Source organism: Neopsephotus bourkii, unplaced genomic scaffold (assembly GCF_033783945.1).
Source record: "Neopsephotus bourkii isolate Nb327-2 ecotype Australia unplaced genomic scaffold, CSIRO-AGI_Nbou_v1 NB_1638, whole genome shotgun sequence".
Classification (NCBI taxonomy): Eukaryota; Metazoa; Chordata; class Aves; order Psittaciformes; family Psittacidae; genus Neopsephotus; species Neopsephotus bourkii.
Window position 1 is genome coordinate 4,421,988 of NW_026902113.1, and position 18,773 is coordinate 4,440,760.

The 18,773-nt window shown below is 41.0% G+C and overlaps 1 protein-coding gene across 11 annotated transcripts in view; it reads left to right on the forward strand.

The window, feature by feature from the left end:
• GRIA4 (glutamate ionotropic receptor AMPA type subunit 4) overlaps window positions 1-18,773 on the forward strand; it is a 216,763-nt gene that overhangs the window by 188,664 nt on the left and 9,326 nt on the right. For 5 of the 11 annotated variants that reach the window (XM_061374445.1, XM_061374446.1, XM_061374443.1 and 2 more), the window contains exon 14: window positions 12,090-12,204. The exons of 1 other annotated variant lie outside the window; for it this stretch is intronic. In XM_061374445.1, the coding sequence (XP_061230429.1) occupies window positions 12,090-12,204 (115 nt within the window). Of the gene's footprint in view, window positions 1-12,089; window positions 12,205-17,804; window positions 17,980-18,773 lie in introns of those variants that run through there. 5 more of the 11 variants (XM_061374442.1, XM_061374444.1, XM_061374441.1 and 2 more) reach the window with 3 other exon arrangements.

Here is an 18,773-nt window from a genome sequence, read left to right on the forward strand (position 1 = left end):
AATAGCTTTTGGCATAGTGGCCATGTTATATTAATAACTTTATGAACATTGAAACATTGATGTCTGAATGAACTCCCTCAGAAGCAAACTGATGTTTTGCCCTATATTTTCCCATGTAGAGTTGCTTTCCTTACTACAAAAAAAAAAAAAAAAAAAAGGATGAGCAGACTGCTTGTATTACAGCACTTTCAGTACCATACAGTATGCTGATGGTATTTGGCTTTGCAGTTATTTCATGCTTCATTCTCATTAAGGTGAGACTAGAGCTAACAGGACAGGCAAAAAAAAAAATGGTGTTTATTGGAAACAGCACCTAAACTAGTGGTTTTGTCTGTAAGATAGAATCATAGAATTATAGAATAGTTTGGGTTGGAAGGTCATTTAACACAGCCCTCTGTAGTGAGCAGGGACATCTTCAAGTAGATCGGGTTTCTCAGAGCTCCATCCAAAATGACTCTGAGTGCTTCCAGGTTCTACAACCTCTCTGGGTAACCTCACTGTAAAAATGTCTTCCTTACATTTAGTCTAAATCTACCCTCTTCTAGTGTAAAACCATTACCCCTTGTCCTACCACAGCAGGCCCTGCTAAAACATTTTTCCCTGTCTTTCTTATGAGGCCCTGGTAAGTATTGAAAGGTCTCACAGGAGCCTTTTCTTCAGACTGAACAACCCCAGCTGCCTCAGCCTGTGTTCATAGGAGAGGAGCTCCATCCCTCTGATAATTTTTGTGGCCTTCCTCTGAATGCATTTCAACAGGTACATATCTTTTCTGTACCGGGGACTCCAGAGCTGGACACAGTACTCCAAATAGGATCTCATGAGAGCAGAGTAGAGGGGGAGAATCACATCCTTTGACCTGCTGGCCATGCTTCTTTTTATAAACTAAACAGAATTTGGCTACTTCACGAATTCCTGAGAACCCCAGTAGCAGTAAGTTCATTTTTTCCCCCAGTTGCAGCTGCTGAGAAGATGGCAGGAGGTATTTTCTCTCACTGTGACTCTTGCCAGGTACTTATGTCTCTGTCACCCTTAGAGTGGTTAAATGCAACTCATTTTGTATGACTTTTCTCGAAGGACATCTCAGAAGTATTATGTAGGATAGAGGACTTCTGTAATGTTTTATGGACCCTCTTAAGCTCACAGCAAGGTGGTTTGTGAAAAAGGCATGCAGAGATGCACAGTTGAGCATTTTTAGATGCTTGTAGAATTCACTCTGTTGCAACTCCTGACGATTTTTTACCATTTCTTAAACTGACATTTTAAACTAATCAGTTGATGATAATGAAGTCTTGTTGCTTGCAAGAAAGAAAACAGAGGAACATACCATAAGGAGTAGAATAACAGGAGACCATGTCAGATGATACAGATCCTCTTGCCCCTCTTATAATTATATGTTTTTAAATTGTGAGATTCAGCTTGGAATAAATGAAACATTGGAGAAGTCTGATAGTGAAATCTCCAAATACTACCAAATTTGAGCCAGTCTCCAAAAATGCCAGATACATTAAATACTGTTTTAAGAAAGATCTTAGGTTTATCATATTAGCTGTCCAGCTACCTACTGAATAGAATATACATTTATATAGCACACTGAGCCATAGGGCTTGTTAGGAACCAGAAAACCTAATTTTTGCAGTGAGTCCAACAGGATATTTGGCTTTGCATGATTTGTAGCGAGAGATAGCAGTGAGTCCTGACTGGTTTTGGAGATCATAGTAACATTTCTTCTGGGGATAGGTGATTCAGCCTAGGAATGCGTCTTCCTGTGGATGAAAGCTGTAAAATGCTCAGTTGAAGGTAACAATATTTCTCCCACTTCTAGGGCATGTTGAATGGAGTGAAAAATTAGTAGCTGCTGAAACAGCTGCCACCTGCTTTGTGCTGGAAGATATTGATGTATCAAATAAAATGTCCCTCTGTGTAGGCTGTCTAGTAATCCATTGGTGATATGAAATGGATTGAAATGAATATAAAGAAGCAACAACTTTGTAAGTTATAAGGAACTGCACCTCTTTCTATTCACTAAGCACTGAATTGCATCCAAAAGAGATATCTTTTTCCTAGCCTCAGTTTGGATGAAAATAGTCACTCTGCGGAGTTTAGAAGCATAAACTTAAAAAGCCTTACAAATACGGCTAAGTTAGTTATTACATAAAGAAAATTTAAATCTACTGGCCAACATCAGTAATGATGAGTAATGTTTTCAATACTGTTAAAATCAAGTCATCCATTTGAAAAACAAGCAGATCATTTGTGCAGACAGTAAAATGCAGTGTTTGTCTTTTTCTTGAGGATGGAGTGACATAAGGAATCTCAAACAACATGTGCCTGGATAACATAACATAAGTTCATTTAAAGAGACTTGCACTAATGAAGTCTAGGTAGGAGAGGAGAGGGACAGCATGAGATGTAATAGAGCTTCGCTGCTGTGGGCCCCACCACAAGCTATTGCTCTCTGCCTTTCAAGCAGTGCAGATGTAACACGGATGGAACCTCTGCTTGGCACTGAGCCACATTCGGTGCCCTGCCATGAAAGCTATACCTTTCTGTGCCAATACTACCATTTTCTCTCAGCTGAGGGTCCATAAATTCAGGAGTTATTGGAGAAGCAGGTGAAACAGTTTCCCAACACCCTGCTGCGACAAAACTGTGAGTTGCTTCAAATACAGTGTAAAAAGGCAAAAGGCTTTCTGCCAGCCATGGCAGAGGTGAATCTTACCCCATCTGGAAGCATTAGGTATTTTGGGGGCATGTATTTTAAAAGGCGCATTTTACATGTTTCAAATATTCAATTATTATTGTTGAGTGCTTTCAGCAATATCAAACATACAAAACTAGTAAAGGACTCAGGATTCCTAATGTTTCTGAGGTGAGAAAGAGTTTCAACGTGGTTGGCAGCACACTAAGTTTATCCTCAGAGCAATTCCTGCAGTGTGGAGAGACACTGGTGCTCAGAAACTTTTGAAAGATCCTACTGAAGCCTTTAAGGCATATTTTAAATTGCAGGTGTTAGACTGCAGCAACCTATTCATATAATCCTGCTTATGCTGCAGCAGCAGGAAAAAAAATGTACTTTGAAAAGTGGTACTGCTCAGTGAGAGCAGGATTAAGTAGTTGCTAGCAAAAATTAAAACAGCTGAGACTAGGGAGAAACTAGTGTTTCTGCTGCTACTAAAGACTATATACCAAACCAATATGAACATTTACTCTAGGGACAATTGTATGTGGTTTTTATTTTCAGCAAAGCTTTGGATAAAACAGAGAAATGAGTGGAGTTGCCTTCCCAGGTCAACTGATACTGTTTTTACACAAACAAAATTGCTTGTGCCAATAAGTATTTGGATACTGTAACTGGAATATCTTTCTGCAAAACAGCTTTTAATTTATATAAATATTTTAAACTACAGTCATAAGACCTCTAGCTAGTGTAAATTGCCAGAAGTTATTTGGATTTAAAGTAGCTGTGACAATTCTTAGCAGCAGTGGGTATCCCATTAATTGGAACTCCTGCTGATCCTCAAGGTGTCAGTTTGGCTTATATTTGTTTACAAAGCTCCGTGCAAGTAACTAAGCTGCCTACTTCTGATATACATAGAGGCTGTGAACACTCGGTGCCCCTGGAAGTTAGCCATCTCATTTGGATAGCTAAAGGAAGAGCATTATACTAATTTCAACTAGACAGAATTAAAAATTATTTGAGCAGTGCTTTGAATTTCCCTTCTCTAAACAAAGAATAACAATACATACACGCTCCTGTACAGAAAAATTATTTTTAGTGCTTGTAGAATATTTTGAGATTATACTCTTCTAGTATTGGACAAGGTGTTTTCAAATAACATTTATAAATACTATGAGCTTCTAATGCAGCACACAACTTGCCCATAGCCATTTTGGCAGGCTTTTGACTTTCTACAGGCCAGTCGGTTCCTCAGGGGTATGTGGTGTTTGCAAGATGGACTTGAAGAGGCATCCACTGTCCTAGTGCATGTTCAGCTGAGCCCAGGCACTCAACTGAGATGGCTGGTCTCATCCTTTCTCCAATAGGCTGGAGACCAGTAACCAGTGGTGTCCCCCAAGGATAGGTGTTGGGACCAGTCTTGTTCAACATCTTTGTTGCTGACATGGACAGTGGGATTGAGTGTGCCTCCAGCAAGTTTGCCGATGACACCAAGCTGTGTGGTTCAGTTGATACGCTGGAGGGAAGGAATGCCATCCAGAGGGACCTCGACACGCTTGTGACGTAGGCTGATGCCAAGTTGGCTGAGAAAGTTAGGGCTGTTCAGCTTGGAGAAGAGAAGGCTGTGTGGAGACCTCACAGCAGCCTTCCAGTATCTGAAGGGAGCTCATAAGGATCATGGGGAGGGACTCTTCATTAGGGATTGTAGTGATAGGGCAAGGGGTAACAGGTTAAAATTTGAACAGGGGAAGTTTAGATTGGATATAAGGAGGAAGTTCTTTACTGTAAGGGTGGTGAGGCACTGGAATGGTTTGCCCAGGGAGGCTGTGAATGCTCCATTCCTGGCAGTGTTCAAAGGCCAGGCTGGACAAAGCCTTGGGTGGTATGGTTTAGTGGGAGGTGTCCCTGCCAATGGCAGGGGTGTTGGAACTTGATGATCTTAAGGTCCTTTCCAACCCTAACTATTCTATGATTCTATGATTCTAAGCATGTACATAGCAATGGAAGAGTTAAGCAGAAAAGTCTGAGAGAGTGACTGCAGAAGAATTGACATTGTTGTGAAGACTCACATCTTGAATACTAGCAGTTCCTTCTTTAATATAAATGGTCAGCAAGCTATCAAAAGAAGTGCCAAGGGAGGTTGGAACTAGGTGATCTTAAGGTCCAACCCTAACCATTCTATGATTCTATTACTTTATTTAGTTTAAGCTATCAGCTGAACATTAAAAAGTCATGATATGTGCTGGTCTTCAAGACTTGAATACATATTTTTCATACAAATAGCATTACAGCATGCAAACCTTTATATATCCCAGTATAAAAATTATTCCTATAATTTTTTTGTCTTTAAAAAAACATGATTTTGAAGTTCTCCCTTTGTCATTAAAATTTAGGTTGTTTTTTATTCTAAAAATGCTCTTGCAGTAGTTTTTTTTTTTTATGTTTGCATTATTGATCCTTCAAGCCTTCTGAGTATAGAATGATGTAAGCTTTGGCTACATCTTCCTCATTAACGCAGTGCTTGTTTCATTCCTAATTTATTAAACATATTCAGCCAGTGCCATGCAGCTTTACACTTAATTTCTCTTGATGAGTTGTCAAACACCCTTAAGCTGCACTGCATTTTGTGTCGTATTACAATCTGCCAACAGCAGTTTTCAAAACATGGCTAAAATAAGAAGCTCAGGAGATGGGTAGGTTTTAATTTTTTGCTTGTAAGGTTGCATTTTCATTTTTTCCCATTTAAAATCATTTGAATAAATGTTATGAACATCCAGGAAAAAATGCACTTGCTTGTCTTTCCCTCTGAGACTGATCCTCAGCTGCATCCAGGAAGCACTAGGTTGTGCATCAAGGGGAGTCTCTTGGGCAGCTGTGGCCTCCTCTTCCCAAGCCACCTGGGCTGGATGCAGATTACAACATGAGATAATAACTGTGATAAACAGCACTGAAATAAGGGCACTGAACTTGGCTTCACTAGGGTCTCCTTCTGCCTTGTCCTGAGGGAGGAGCCCCTCCAGTCTGCACCACAAGGGTCAAGGGGCTTGTCTGGGAGATGGCTGCATCAGAGATGTCCAAAGTCTAAGGATGAAAATGAGCTTTGAGTTGGTTGAAATATGTCATCAATTGCCACCACATTGCTTGCTGGCTGTGACATTGTGGTCTTAGGAAAGCTTGATCCTTCAGTGCACTCCTCCTGTGGGTGCACCACTGCATCCATGGCTTCACTGATAGTAGCTTACTGATCCCCACTTCTTTCCAGGAACTACTTATATGGGAGTATATATACAACAAACACCTATGATAAAGTAGTCATGGATTTTACTGGAATAAAAAGCAAATCCCTGTAATTTGCCAGTTGTTCCATATCTCGTGTATGGCCTGCCTGTGGTGCTTTCATCACTTAACATCCAGATACTCTTTGTTTAAAGTTTGCTATATTTCTATGAAGTTTCTGTACTTCTGTAGCAAACTGCATATAGAAAACTATATAGCAAGCTATACTACATAGTTCAGAGAACCTAAGACTAAAGAGAGGTGGCATCCCTCTGCACAACGTGACTTCTAAGTGACTGAGCAATTTCTGAGGCTTTCAGATCCTTGTGGGAAGGATTTATGAAAAGCCTTTTAGAGGTTCAGGGTCTTGGCTTCTGCCTCAGTAGCTGCGGTGGTGGCACCAGCAGTTCTAGGACAATACACTCTGCAATATAGCTGCAGTTTAAACAAAGCTGTCTCTGTGTATGTAGAGTCTCATTAGTGAGTCATGTTATTTTTGCGTATCCTGCTTCTTCCTTATTTCAAGTGAACAACATCCCCAACACTAAGCAGTGAAACAACAGTGCTGCCGGCTGTAAATTCAATAGCAGAATTTCACCCAGAATCCACCCAGGATTCAGGGAAGTATTTTGCTATCTAACATGCCAGTTACACAGAATTTATGAGACTAAGTTCAGGAAAGGGATTCGGGAAAATGTCAAAGATGTTTAAATAAATAAGATATTTAAGTTTTCTTGGCAAAACTCTACTGTTGGCCTAAAAGATTGTTATTAAAAGCTCCCAGGGCAGACCCTGCTTTTGTTTTAATGAGTACTTAGGGATCTGTCTGTGCCTTTATGCCATTTAGTACTCAAAATCAAGTATGCTGAGACCTGACTTTGTGGAGGAGATCTCCTTCGCTATGTGCTCAGGCCAAGGCTGAGTCCTCCGAATTGCCGTTGCGGATGGTGCTGAGCAGTGGTGATGGATGGTGTTTTCCACCAGCTGTGGAACCACTGTGCATTCAGGGATTTGGGGAGCTGAAAGACTTAAACAGAGAGCGGCTGGGGCTGAGACTGTGGGTACTTATTCAAGTCTAATCAGGCTGGAGAGAGCCTTTTCTACCTGCTGCCTGTATTCAAGCTCTGGGCATTAGGCTGTGGAAAACAGGGCTGATCTTACTGTGCAGGATGCATTTCATGGCTTAGTTTCTGGTTTCTTAGAGACAATGAGCTGCTGTGATTAAAAAGGTACTTAAAATGCGGCATTAGGCAGAACTCGTTGCCCCCTCCCGTGCTGTTCCCCTGTGGCTGTCTCAAATTATGCTTAGTGCTTGTGACATTGGCTGCTGTGGTGCCTAGCCTGGGCCCCTGTCTCATTCCCTCATGGTGCAGAGATGTTCATGTGTCTCAGTCAGCCTTCGAAATACCCCTCCTGTGGTTGAACATGTAGTTGCTAGGTACCACAGTGTTGTATGCCATAGTGTTCAGGTTGTTTGTTGAATACCTGCCTCACTGCTTCCTGTCTGATGGATGGGTTATCTGTTATCTCAGTGGAAGTCAAAGGAGAACTCTCTGCTAGCTTCCCTAGGATTTGGGCAAGCACCCTATTGTGATTCTTTTGGGGTACCAGATGAGGTGTCACTGCCTGGCACCAGAGATGTTATTTTGCAAGGAACTGGGTAGTTGCAGTGTCGTGTGTGTTTACAGTTTTATCTCTTGATAACTGTCAAAGGCAGATCTGCAGTTGGCACAAGCAGGCCTTTTTAAAAAAAGAAGTGACACTGATTTACTTTTCAAACTGCTTATTACTGTTTATTTATGGGGAGGTAGAAGGAGATTTGAAATAAGTAAGAATGACTTAATTCTCATCAAGTTTTTCATACTGTAATTCTACAGGCAGATTTAAAAAAACTGTGATCCATACATTGCAATCACTGCCCATGCACTCAGGTAACTGTGAAGTGAGGTATCAGTGTAGCACAAGGGCTGCAGTTTTGGCTGAACTGGCTTGATTATCACATACAAGGACTCCGTTTTCTTCTGTGTAACAGAAAAGGCAGGATTGTGCAGTGACAGCAAGGATTAAGAGTCAAAGCAGTTGCCTGCTTTCTGCTTTTAAATCCTTACTCTTGCAAACATTTCAATTCCTTTACTGAAGAACACATTGTTCTTCAGTGGGAATTTTGACTAAGTGTGGCATTGAGGATACAGTCCTATTTTTTAATGATGAAGGAACAATTTCTGCCATGGATATTCCAGGTGCACAATGCTGTCCTCTGTGGCAGAATGGAGCACTGTCTAGGATGAGTGATCTAGCCTGGCTGTTAAGATCTCAGATATATAACTTTCAGCGAGTCACCATCGCACTTATCAGGATCTCAGCTACAGCATTTCTGTAGGAAATACAGCAGTGTTGAGCAAAGGTTCTCTGTGTTTTGCTGACCAGAAGGAAATTACTTATTTCCACATGTTGAGGTGGACCTGGATAACAAAGCAACAGAGAAAGCAGTGTGAAACTAACCTGGTTTTACATGGCCTACTAGACATGATGAGGACAATAATGTGTTACATTTCTAAACAATACAGTTTAATTTCAGAACAATGATTGCAGCTTAAATCAACATTTACTTCATCCTTTTTATTTTCATTTCTCTATTGTGCTGTGAAACTGTCTATGGATATGGCTAATAACCCAGCTAAATAACCCTCTCATGAATGGGTTTCATTTATTTATTTATTACTTTAGGATTGCTATCAACCAGCTGCAGCTTCTTTAAATAATTGTGGGAAAATTTTCCTTCAGAATCTTTAATGCTTCGAAAGAGAAACTCAAACATTTGGCTCTTGACATTCAGTACAGAAATTAAATGTGAAAACTTATATCAGTTTCCAAAAATGTCACCTAGTTCCTTTTTATTCTTCTTAGAATAACCAGATAAAAGGTCTAAGTAAACACTTGAAAAGCTTCAATAAAAAGTTATCAGGTAACATAAAGATTAAGAAAATACCTTTTTCAGGATTTTAGCATAAGGACTTTGCCTAATTCAGTGAGCTGTACTGTTCATACTTGAGAGACTACAGCTTAGAGGAGATAGTAGGAAGACACTTTTACAGATCGACTGATTGATAGCACTTCACATCTGCTTCAGAATAACACCGAGCTTAAGTGGCTTTTTCAATTGAGAGTTAGTGGTATTCCTTGAGATACATTTCACTTTTCATGGGAGTGATCACTCCTATCTGCATCTGTAGCACTGTAAAAGCAGCTGTTTGTTATTGCTACCCAGAGTGACAATTAGACATAGCAACATTAAATTAGACCTTGGTTTGTTTCCTGTTGAAGGAAGGAGTTTTGACATTGACTATGTAGACAGCAGGCTCAAGCTGTATATCTAAGCCATTTTCAGAATAAGTAATGTTTCTCAATGTAAAAGAAATAGTGTTTCTAGGATCATCTTTCATCTGTGGCTCAATCCCAATATCCTTACAAAGGTAAAATTTACATTTAGGATCCTGGAAATTTGTCTGTAAAGTGGCAAGGCTGGCCGCAGTTACCTTTCTGAATGAGGCAAACAGGCCAAAAGCATAGGCTTTGTAACTTAAATCTGAGTAGGAAAAATCTGTAGCACATATGACTGGTTCAAAAGCTGTTGCCTCCAAGAACAAAAGAGACAAATGAACAATTTCATTCTGATTTTGCAATTGCTCCTCTCCCTCTGGAGTGTGAATCATAATTAAAGCACTTACTCAGAATCAAATTTGTCAGCTTGGCTGCTAAATTCTCCTTAAAGATTTATCCACAAAGAGCAGTCTGTTATCACTCCCACTACAGCCTACAGTTCTCATTTTCACTTTCAGGGACAGACAAGCAATTACATTATCTGTATTGAAAATCTTGTATAAATGTAACTACTGAAAAGCTAGGTAAAGTCAGATATACAGACAAGCATTTCCCAGACCTCACAACTGGTCTCAGTTCTAGAAAGAGCTATGTGAGAAGCTGTTACCAGAAGACAGTTATGTCCTGAAGCTGACACTTGTCCCACAAGCGAAGGAAGGAACACTCCATAAGCTGTGATATACTGTTGCCTGTACCTGTCTGCCAGGAAGATCTTTCTCCTGATGAGTGAGAGAAAAAATTCCATTCTAAGACCAGAGGGAACCCCCAGAGACCTGATGTCTCTAGAGAGGGTGAGTCACAAGCCCCAGTGGTTCCAAGTGCCATAAGATCTGATGGAGCCCTGCCGCCAGAGGATCTCTCTTCACCAGCCCTTCTCTGAGTGCTTTGAAAGTGTTATATCCTTTCATAATCGATGAGGGGAAGATGCCATTGAGAGACATAGGTCTTGATAATTCCCACTCAGGCCTGAAACAGATCTTGACAGCATCAAAAAATTCAGAGAGATGATCTCCATCTTTCCCAGCCACATGTTGTCCCTGAAGAGCAGCAGTTGAGCTGCCAGCATTTCACAGGTACTTTCTCTTTGGAGATGAATGGTGCTTCAAGCATGATGCCACTGCTCCTTATGCCTCTGCAGGAAGCTTGGGCAAACACCCACCAGAAGGTGTACATACCTGATAGGCACGGATGCATGAGGGACTCTGAACATGAAAAGAGGAAAAAAAGTTCATTATAAATTTTGCATAAATTCTCATGTACTTGTGTACCATTAGGATGTATGACTGTTAAGGATCTTAGTAATAAAGATAGGAAGTCCTACACTTCAACAAGTGCAAAGGTTCCTCAGGAGGTGATGAAGGTTGCATAAATGCCTTGGAAGATTAGTTATCAACCAATCTTAAAATGTCTGTAGTGACTGTAGTTCCTATCATAAATCCAGATGCCTTCCATTTGGGTTTGTATATAGATATATATACTGTCTGTTCTGCCATCCAATCTTAATGCTTTCTGGACACCTGAAGGAAAACTCTGAGCAATGCACAGAAGCAACCCCATCCTAGGACCAGCTGTGTCCCTTTCTTGCCTGAGTTTCAGTGCACACCCAGCAACCTTGAATTTATGCAGAAGAGGTGATTCTGTTCTTTAGCCTTTGTGTTGGCAACCCTCCTCTGCCTGTGAAAAGTCTCAGGTATTTCTTTCATCTGGAAAAACATGGGATGAAGGACACCAGGGTCACGGAGCCCCTTGCAGTCTGTTGTGCCTACACCACTGTGCTGCTAGCAATGCAGGATTCATCTTTCATCCAGTGGTAGCATAACATGTATAAATCCTCCAGGCCAAAGGCCTTAGGATGTCCCAGCTACCTGCTTCTATCTTAACACTGCCCCTGGTTTCCTCATAGGAAGGCCTCCACCACTACATTCCTTCCGGGGGCACCCTTCAGACTGGGACAGGGGGTGCTCTCCCAGGGTAGCAGGGCTGTCCCTGGAGTTACAACACTAAGTTAGACCCCAGGTCTTGCATTTCAGCTAAGCCTCTACTGTGCAAAGGGAGCAGGACTCTAGAGCCTACAGCCTAAATGCATGGATGTACCTACAGCAGGTGATGAAGCTTGAGATGGGCAGGTCTCCTGGCATCATTTTGTACACTGTTTTCTATTGTCTGGCTGTAGACAGCATCATGGTCAGCGTGCCAGCTGTTAGCACTCCTCTTCAGCTCTGCCTCACACTGCCCATTTCTGGAGCCTTAGCCCATCGGTTGTGCGGGATCACTCTGAAGTGCTATATGTCAAAACTGTATGTGACACAGTGATTGGCAACATCTAGCATAGGCTCTCTGGATCTTGCCTGTCTAATATATGGGAACATATTTTCCCATCTGCTTGAAAAATCAGCCTGGGCCCACACTGGCCCAGTATATAAGTATATATTCTAAGTACAGATTCAAATAAATCTATTTGAATAGTTTATAATTCCAGGCAGAGTTTTATCATCATTTTGCAAAAGTAGTTTGGGTTGGTTGATAGAATTTTCTTGTTAAAATCCAAGTCATTCTGAAAATCATTTCTACTCTGGAAACACATTTTTCACATTTGAAAGTAACCACAATTATTTGTGCTGCCAAGGGCTTTGAATATGGAAATGAGAGGTTTATTTAGTGTGTGGATCAAGCTTATAAACAGCTTAAGTCCTCATTCCTTCTAACATCTTAACAGCTGTGCAGTTTCTTACAAAATATGTTTTATCGTTTCAAGAAATGCTGTTAACCTCGCAGTTTTAAAACTGAATGAACAAGGCCTCTTGGACAAATTGAAAAACAAATGGTGGTACGACAAAGGAGAATGTGGCAGCGGGGGAGGTGACTCCAAGGTTAGCCTCAATGTCACCAAAAGCGGGTAAACAGTATGTAAAGTAATTGGTGCATCTGCTGGGGTTTTACCTGCGACAAAACAGCTTCATCAGTAGCACAGCACTGCTGGTACTTGCAGTTGAAATCTAGGTGTATGCAATTACTGTCAAAGCAAAAATATTCGCATTTGTTTAAGCACCCCAAGGGGAAGTCGTAAACAGCCTCTGCTGTGAGATCACCAGTTTTTAGAAACCTGCATCTTCTGAAATGATGATGAGCCTTTTTCAAGCTTGCTCTTGTGAACGAGCAGTTCGAAACCTTCAGGACCAAATTACAGCCCAGACTTTCTTCCTACAATATGGTACTACCCAAAATATTTTTCAGTGACAGTACAGGAAGAGGGTGATCACCAGTGTGACTGCCTCATAGCAGTAATCTGATGCATGGTCCAGGCTCAGGATCCACTACTGACACAAACAATAGTAGTACAAATCACAATTTTCACATGAGCATCTGAAATAGGAGGACAATTTTCAGCTAAAATATCTTCACACTGACATTTCCTGTTATCTTTCCTGAAATCCATGGTGGCTCCCTAGGCAGAATTTGTCAGTCAGGAATTTTAGGCTGAGGTGCTGACAGCTTCTTAGTCTTCCTGCATTCCCGTATCTTCCATATGGCCAGTGCCACTACTTCCTTGCCTCCACACGGCTTCCTTTTGGGAAACTGCCTTGTGCTGAAAAGAAGCAAAGATATGGAAGTGGAATATGGTGAAGTGGAGGAGGATGAAGCTATTAAAAATATGCCTTCTGTGCCATGCAGCATGTAATCATATTTATTTATGTGCTTGTGTGTAAACAATATATAAGAGAATGCTGCACAGGTAACTGTGCAAGCAGAGGTCTAGTCAGATATAGAAGATCAAGTTTGATTTGTTGCACACAGTTTATACAGTTTTCTTTACAGTTGCCTACATATGTTTTTTTTCTTACTATTTTCTCCTTCTTTAGTCCTCCTGCTCTTTCATGCTCTGTCCTGGCCTCAGGGACCATCCCTTGGGCTGTTCTGCACTCACCCAGAACTGCTCTCCTAATCCTCTTCACTTTGTCTTCAGTCCTACTGCTCTGCCTGTTTTCCCCCCACCACTCTGCTTGCCAGCAGTCACAGTTTCAAAAATGGTCTCTAAAAGTGCTTAGGCATATTAGACCTGATGGCACTTACCTGAAAGTGGAGCAGACACCAACTTCTTGTGAGAAAATTGACAAGTGAACCATAAATCTCCCATGTGCTACTATTATATGCTCCACACAAGCCTGAATTTTGGATTATTGAGGGAGGTCTTTTTATTTTTTATTTCTTTTAGTGTCACAGGCAGGGATTCATATCATTAAAATACCTCAATTTTCTTAGAATACACACCTCACAAACCTCCTGTGGTTGCAAGGTGAGATAAAAGCTAGGTAGCAAACTAAGGATGCTTAAAAATTACTTTCCCCGATTACCACCCACTGGTGCTTTGGGTCATGGAGAAGGGGAGCAGCTCATGGCAGAGGGATGGACAGGGCTTCAGCAAGAAAATGTCTGCAAGTTCTGAAGGAGCAAGTTTGGAGTGATGGCAAGTGATAGAAAAAGAAGTGGAAGAAAAAAGTATAACAGAAAGCCCAGGAGTGTGGTCCATGGAGAAACAGGGAGGACCTATAGAATGGAGGAGAGAGGAAGGAGCACAATGCCAATGGAAATGAGCAATAGGTGCCACAGGCAGTTCAGGATGCAATAGAAGTAGTGGGCAAGGCAGTGTTGGCAAAGGATGTTGAACATGCTGGAACTCAACCTGTGGTCCTGTGACTGTACACAGCCTGCCAGGAGCATTCATCTGACCTCAGGGCTGCTTATTGCCACACTTCTTCCCAGGCACAGCTGTGTGAACAGGCAGTACCAGTGCTCCTGTGCAGCCCTGGGTCTGTGTGCCCCTGCAGTAACCATATTCATAGAACCACCACAGCATGAAGATGAGCAGGCATTACCATGCTTCTCAGATTCTGCATTGCAGCAGCATCTGGTCTTAATTTTTAAACTACAGCTGCTCTGACTTCCCAAAGTGTTAGCCATTTATCATCTACAAAATCCATTTCCTTGTTCAGGAGCAGTCTTGTACAATCTGATCAATTAAAGCCAATAAGACCCTTTCTACTGAATTAATGGAGCTCTAAATATTTTAATTTTATATGCTAGCAAATGATCGTTAGTGGAATAACCAGGACACCATGCACTGTTGTTGTAAACGAGCTAAGCTCTTAAGCACCTATAGCTAATATTTCCTTTCACTGTATGGATTTAAAGAGAACAAACCCTAAGCTTTGTTAGCAGCTCCAGTCCAAACTGCAGGGCTCCCTACGGTCATGAACAACAATAAGAACATCCTCTTGTCCTGATTTGACCTCAGATTTGACCTCAGATTTGACTGATAACTGTTCTGTTATTATTTGAGATTCATTAGTCAGAATAACCCTTCATGGTAGTATAGAGGACTATAGAAATATGGGAGTTTCGTGGGAGCCCAGCAGTTCTCTAAAGCTTTGTGTTGCTCTGAAAAATAAGATTTCTCCTACCTCTATTCAGTGCTCTTAAAAGGTCATCTCTAGCCTCCTGATTTGTTGTTTCCTTTAAGGAACAATCATCCAAAATTCAGACAGTTCAGAGATCTGCCCTGTGTGAACCACCCTGTGGTTTAGTGACCTCAGTAATTAAGTCACGTTTGAAGACAAAACTGAGGTCCCCAAGTCCTTTGAGTGCTTTTGAAAGTATTACCTCAGATCTTAATCGAGGCAATCATCACTTCATGTGATTCATGGGGCAGTACTTAAACCCAGTTTCTGCCAGTCTGCTGCAATTGTATTTATGAAGGTGTGAGTGGAAGGAAGCTGTGCTGATATAGCTCTCCTCCATTTTCTGCTAGCAGCCCTCAGGAGAACACAACAGCCCTTGTTTTTCATTCAGTGGATGAGACTGACCTTACACTTAATTAATGGCTCGGCCATGAGTGGGTAATGAAAATGCTCCAAAAGCATATTCGTGATTGCATTTTTAAAATCCCAATCTACCAGAATTCTGCATTGGCTTCAGAATCACTCAGCATTGTAATTTAAATGCTGTAATTGCCCATTTGTTGTCCTGAACACAACTATCTTAGAACTTCATTAATGCCATTTTAAAGCACTGTGATTTCACTGATGTTGCTGGCACAAGATCCAGCCAGAGCCACTTGAAACCCAGCACTTCCAATAGCAAGTGATTGATGACAGGGATTGGAGGAAATGAGTAAAAAGATGAGAGGATGTAGTACAGCTGAGAACATGATGAAAACATAGAAAACCAGTGTCCTCATGCCCAGGTCATGCTGCATCACCACTGACTTCAGCACATGGATGAAGAACAGTCTCCTGTGCTTCCACACAACAGTTTTGCACTGTGGCTACATGGGTCAAATTCTTCTACATATATAAAGAGTAATTTTAGTTATTATTTCTTATACATTATCCTTGCATGAATTTGAGGCAGATGGATCCTGTTTATATATAACAGTGAAGAATCTAGGCAGATGTACATTGGAAAAACTACTCCAGTTGAAGATTAAACCCAACATTAGTAATTCAGGAATCACTAAACACTTTAAAAAATATACAGTCATTTTACATTGTAATATTAAGTATATAAGTATAAAAGGCTGAACTTGATGGGTAATTTTAATTCTAGATGCTGTATTTATCATCTGTATATGACTTAGTATACTGCTCTGCAAAGAAGAAAAAGTCCCTGCCTGTATCAGTCTTTATATTCCTAAACTGTTAGTGCTGAAAAAACAAGCAAAGGACTGGGAGACATCTGTTTTCTGATTTGCCCCAGATTGCTGCTGGTCTTGATAGCCCATATTAAGTCCTAATTATCACTTTATTTATCTTAATCTGCAACAACTTCAAAGGCTTCTGATTTTCCATGTGAGAACAGTACCTGGATGTCCCTTATCTTTGTCGTAACCAACCCTGTTACACTGTGGGGATTTAGAAGCACCAAAATGTGTCCCAGTGCCCATGCATGCCATGTTACAGATGATAGCTATCCAAATAATATTCATTATTTCACGCTTATACTAGAAGCAAACATAGGATCATGTTGTCAGGCAGCTTGCCAGCATCTGAAACTGCTACCCACTCATTCCACAGCTGTGGGACTCTCAGACTGCACTATCAACCTGCACATCCTGCCAGGGAGCCTGAAGACAAAATGTAATCTTGAATACTGGCAAAGATCAAGGAAAAAGCATGTTCTGTACCAGAAGCAGAGTGTTCCATATGAACTGAATGTGTAGGCTCTGGAAAGCGGATGAAGCGTTTTCCCTACATAAAGGGATCATTGAGAGTACCTGGGAATCTTCTCACTCAACAGTGGCTGTCAAAAATTGTCATTTCTCCAAGGCACCAAGGCTTCCTCAGTATTAAAAGAGGAAAGATGGGCATTTCAACAGCATGTTTCATCCTTTGTTAAAACTGGTATCTAAGCCCACATTTTGACACATGCTATTTCTGTTTATCTACCTGCTTCTCTGATATATATTGTATTTCATGCACACCTGCACATAAATAGATATCCCTATGCCTACCACATTAAGAATTGGACAGTCAGTGATTCAAAGTGGAAAGTACATACAAGAAGTCTGTTAATAATTTCCTAGATTTTTAGAAAACAAATTGGTACAGCTGCTTGAAATGGTGCATTAACATAATATTCTGAGATTATTCACTAAGATTATTTCCTATTAAATAACTTCAGTACAAACCCATAGTGGTTCAAGGCTCTGAGGCATCAGATTAGGTTTCATCTCAATATTAAACTCTGCTACATCACCCAGCAGCAAATACCACTAGTAAGAGAAGATATTCCAAGTAGCAATTTATAATGAGCTTGGGACCCTTAAAAGATTTATGTGAATAAGTGAGATTTAAGGAAAAACTTTGAATTTGAATATGTTGAAACAGGAAATGAAAATAAAAGACTGACTGTCATGTTCTTCTTAGCTGAGAATAAGGCCATCACAGCTCTCCCCCGAAGTTCTCTGCATGTAGACCTCTTAATTACAGGTCTGTGCAAAGTGGTTATGAGCAGCAAACTGCACGAAGCATCTCCTTTCCCTTGCCAGGATAATTTTGAGGGCAGTAAATGAAATAGCTATAGCCAAGTCATATTATTAGTTTCTATGCATGCAAACTAAAAATAGATTGAAAGCAAGGAACACAAATGCATATGTTTCTTAAGCCATATATCCAGTTGTATTATATATATCTCTGAAGGGTATGTTGTTAATATGTCTTAAGCCAATAGTTTTGGGTTAACAGTAATTGCATACTATTTATTTACAAATCTTCCCCAGCAGTATGTGCCTGTTACCTAAAGCGATGGAGCAGGTCCCGGTCATATGTCTGTCTCTAAACCTGGGCCAACAGTACATGACATAGCACCCACTGTGGCCTCTGCTCTGTCACTTTGCAATGCGATTCTATGTAGTTTTACTTGAATAACATAAAATAACATATATAATGTTATTTATGTTATTTTCCACGTGAAGAACTCCTGTAAACCTTGCCGTTTTGAAACTCAGTGAGGCAGGCGTCTTAGACAAGCTGAAAAACAAATGGTGGTACGATAAAGGTGAATGTGGACCCAAGGACTCTGGAAGTAAGGTCAGTCGCTGCAGTTCGGGACCTACTATCGTGTTCACAAAGCAGTAAAGGAAGTAATAAGCAAAATGACTTAGAAATAAAATAAGCAGCTGTAGACACAAAATTAATCAGCTTCACCCTGTCTTGATGGGGGACACACTTTAATTTAAAGAAGCACTATTGCTTTTTAAAGTCTTCAGTGATACAAATTACCAAACATCCTCCTACATATTCAGGGCATCTGTTGAAGAGCTACAAGGCAGTTTGGGGTCTTAGGGGAGGCAGGCTTGATTGTTTGTTTCTTTCTTGCTGGGGGAGTGGACTTTCCCCTCTGCTGAGGAAATGTCCTTTCACACCTCTCCTTTTGGAGCTGGCATCCCTCTGTGGTTTTCTGAGAAGGAGGAAAGCTAGCAGAAGGGTTGCCTTTCATCACTGCCTGGGGTGGCAGAGCCTGGTTGCCTTTGGGAAGGTCCCTGGCTCCATGAGGAGCCAAAGAAGACTTAACTTGAGCTTTGAAGTGAAAGGCTTTGATAATTAATATCTTTCTACAGCTCCCAGTGTTTACTCTCATCCATTCCCAAACATTAATCCTGACAGCTCCAGGGAATGGGGCAATACTTGAGGACAAACACAGAAGCAGGTATTTTCTGATGGCTGGGAAGCACCAAAGGCAGTGCCCTGTATTTGGGGAGTCTGAATTTTTTTCACACTGCTTGTCTCTGTGCCAGCCTGTGCTCTCCAGAGCTAAAAGGAAAGCATGACAGGCAGTGACTCCTTGCTGTCTGAATAGTCTGAGGGTTACTCTGATGTACAGTGGGTAAAATTAGCCTCAGAAGCAAACTTCCAACACATTTGGCTTTTTCTGGCAATTGCTT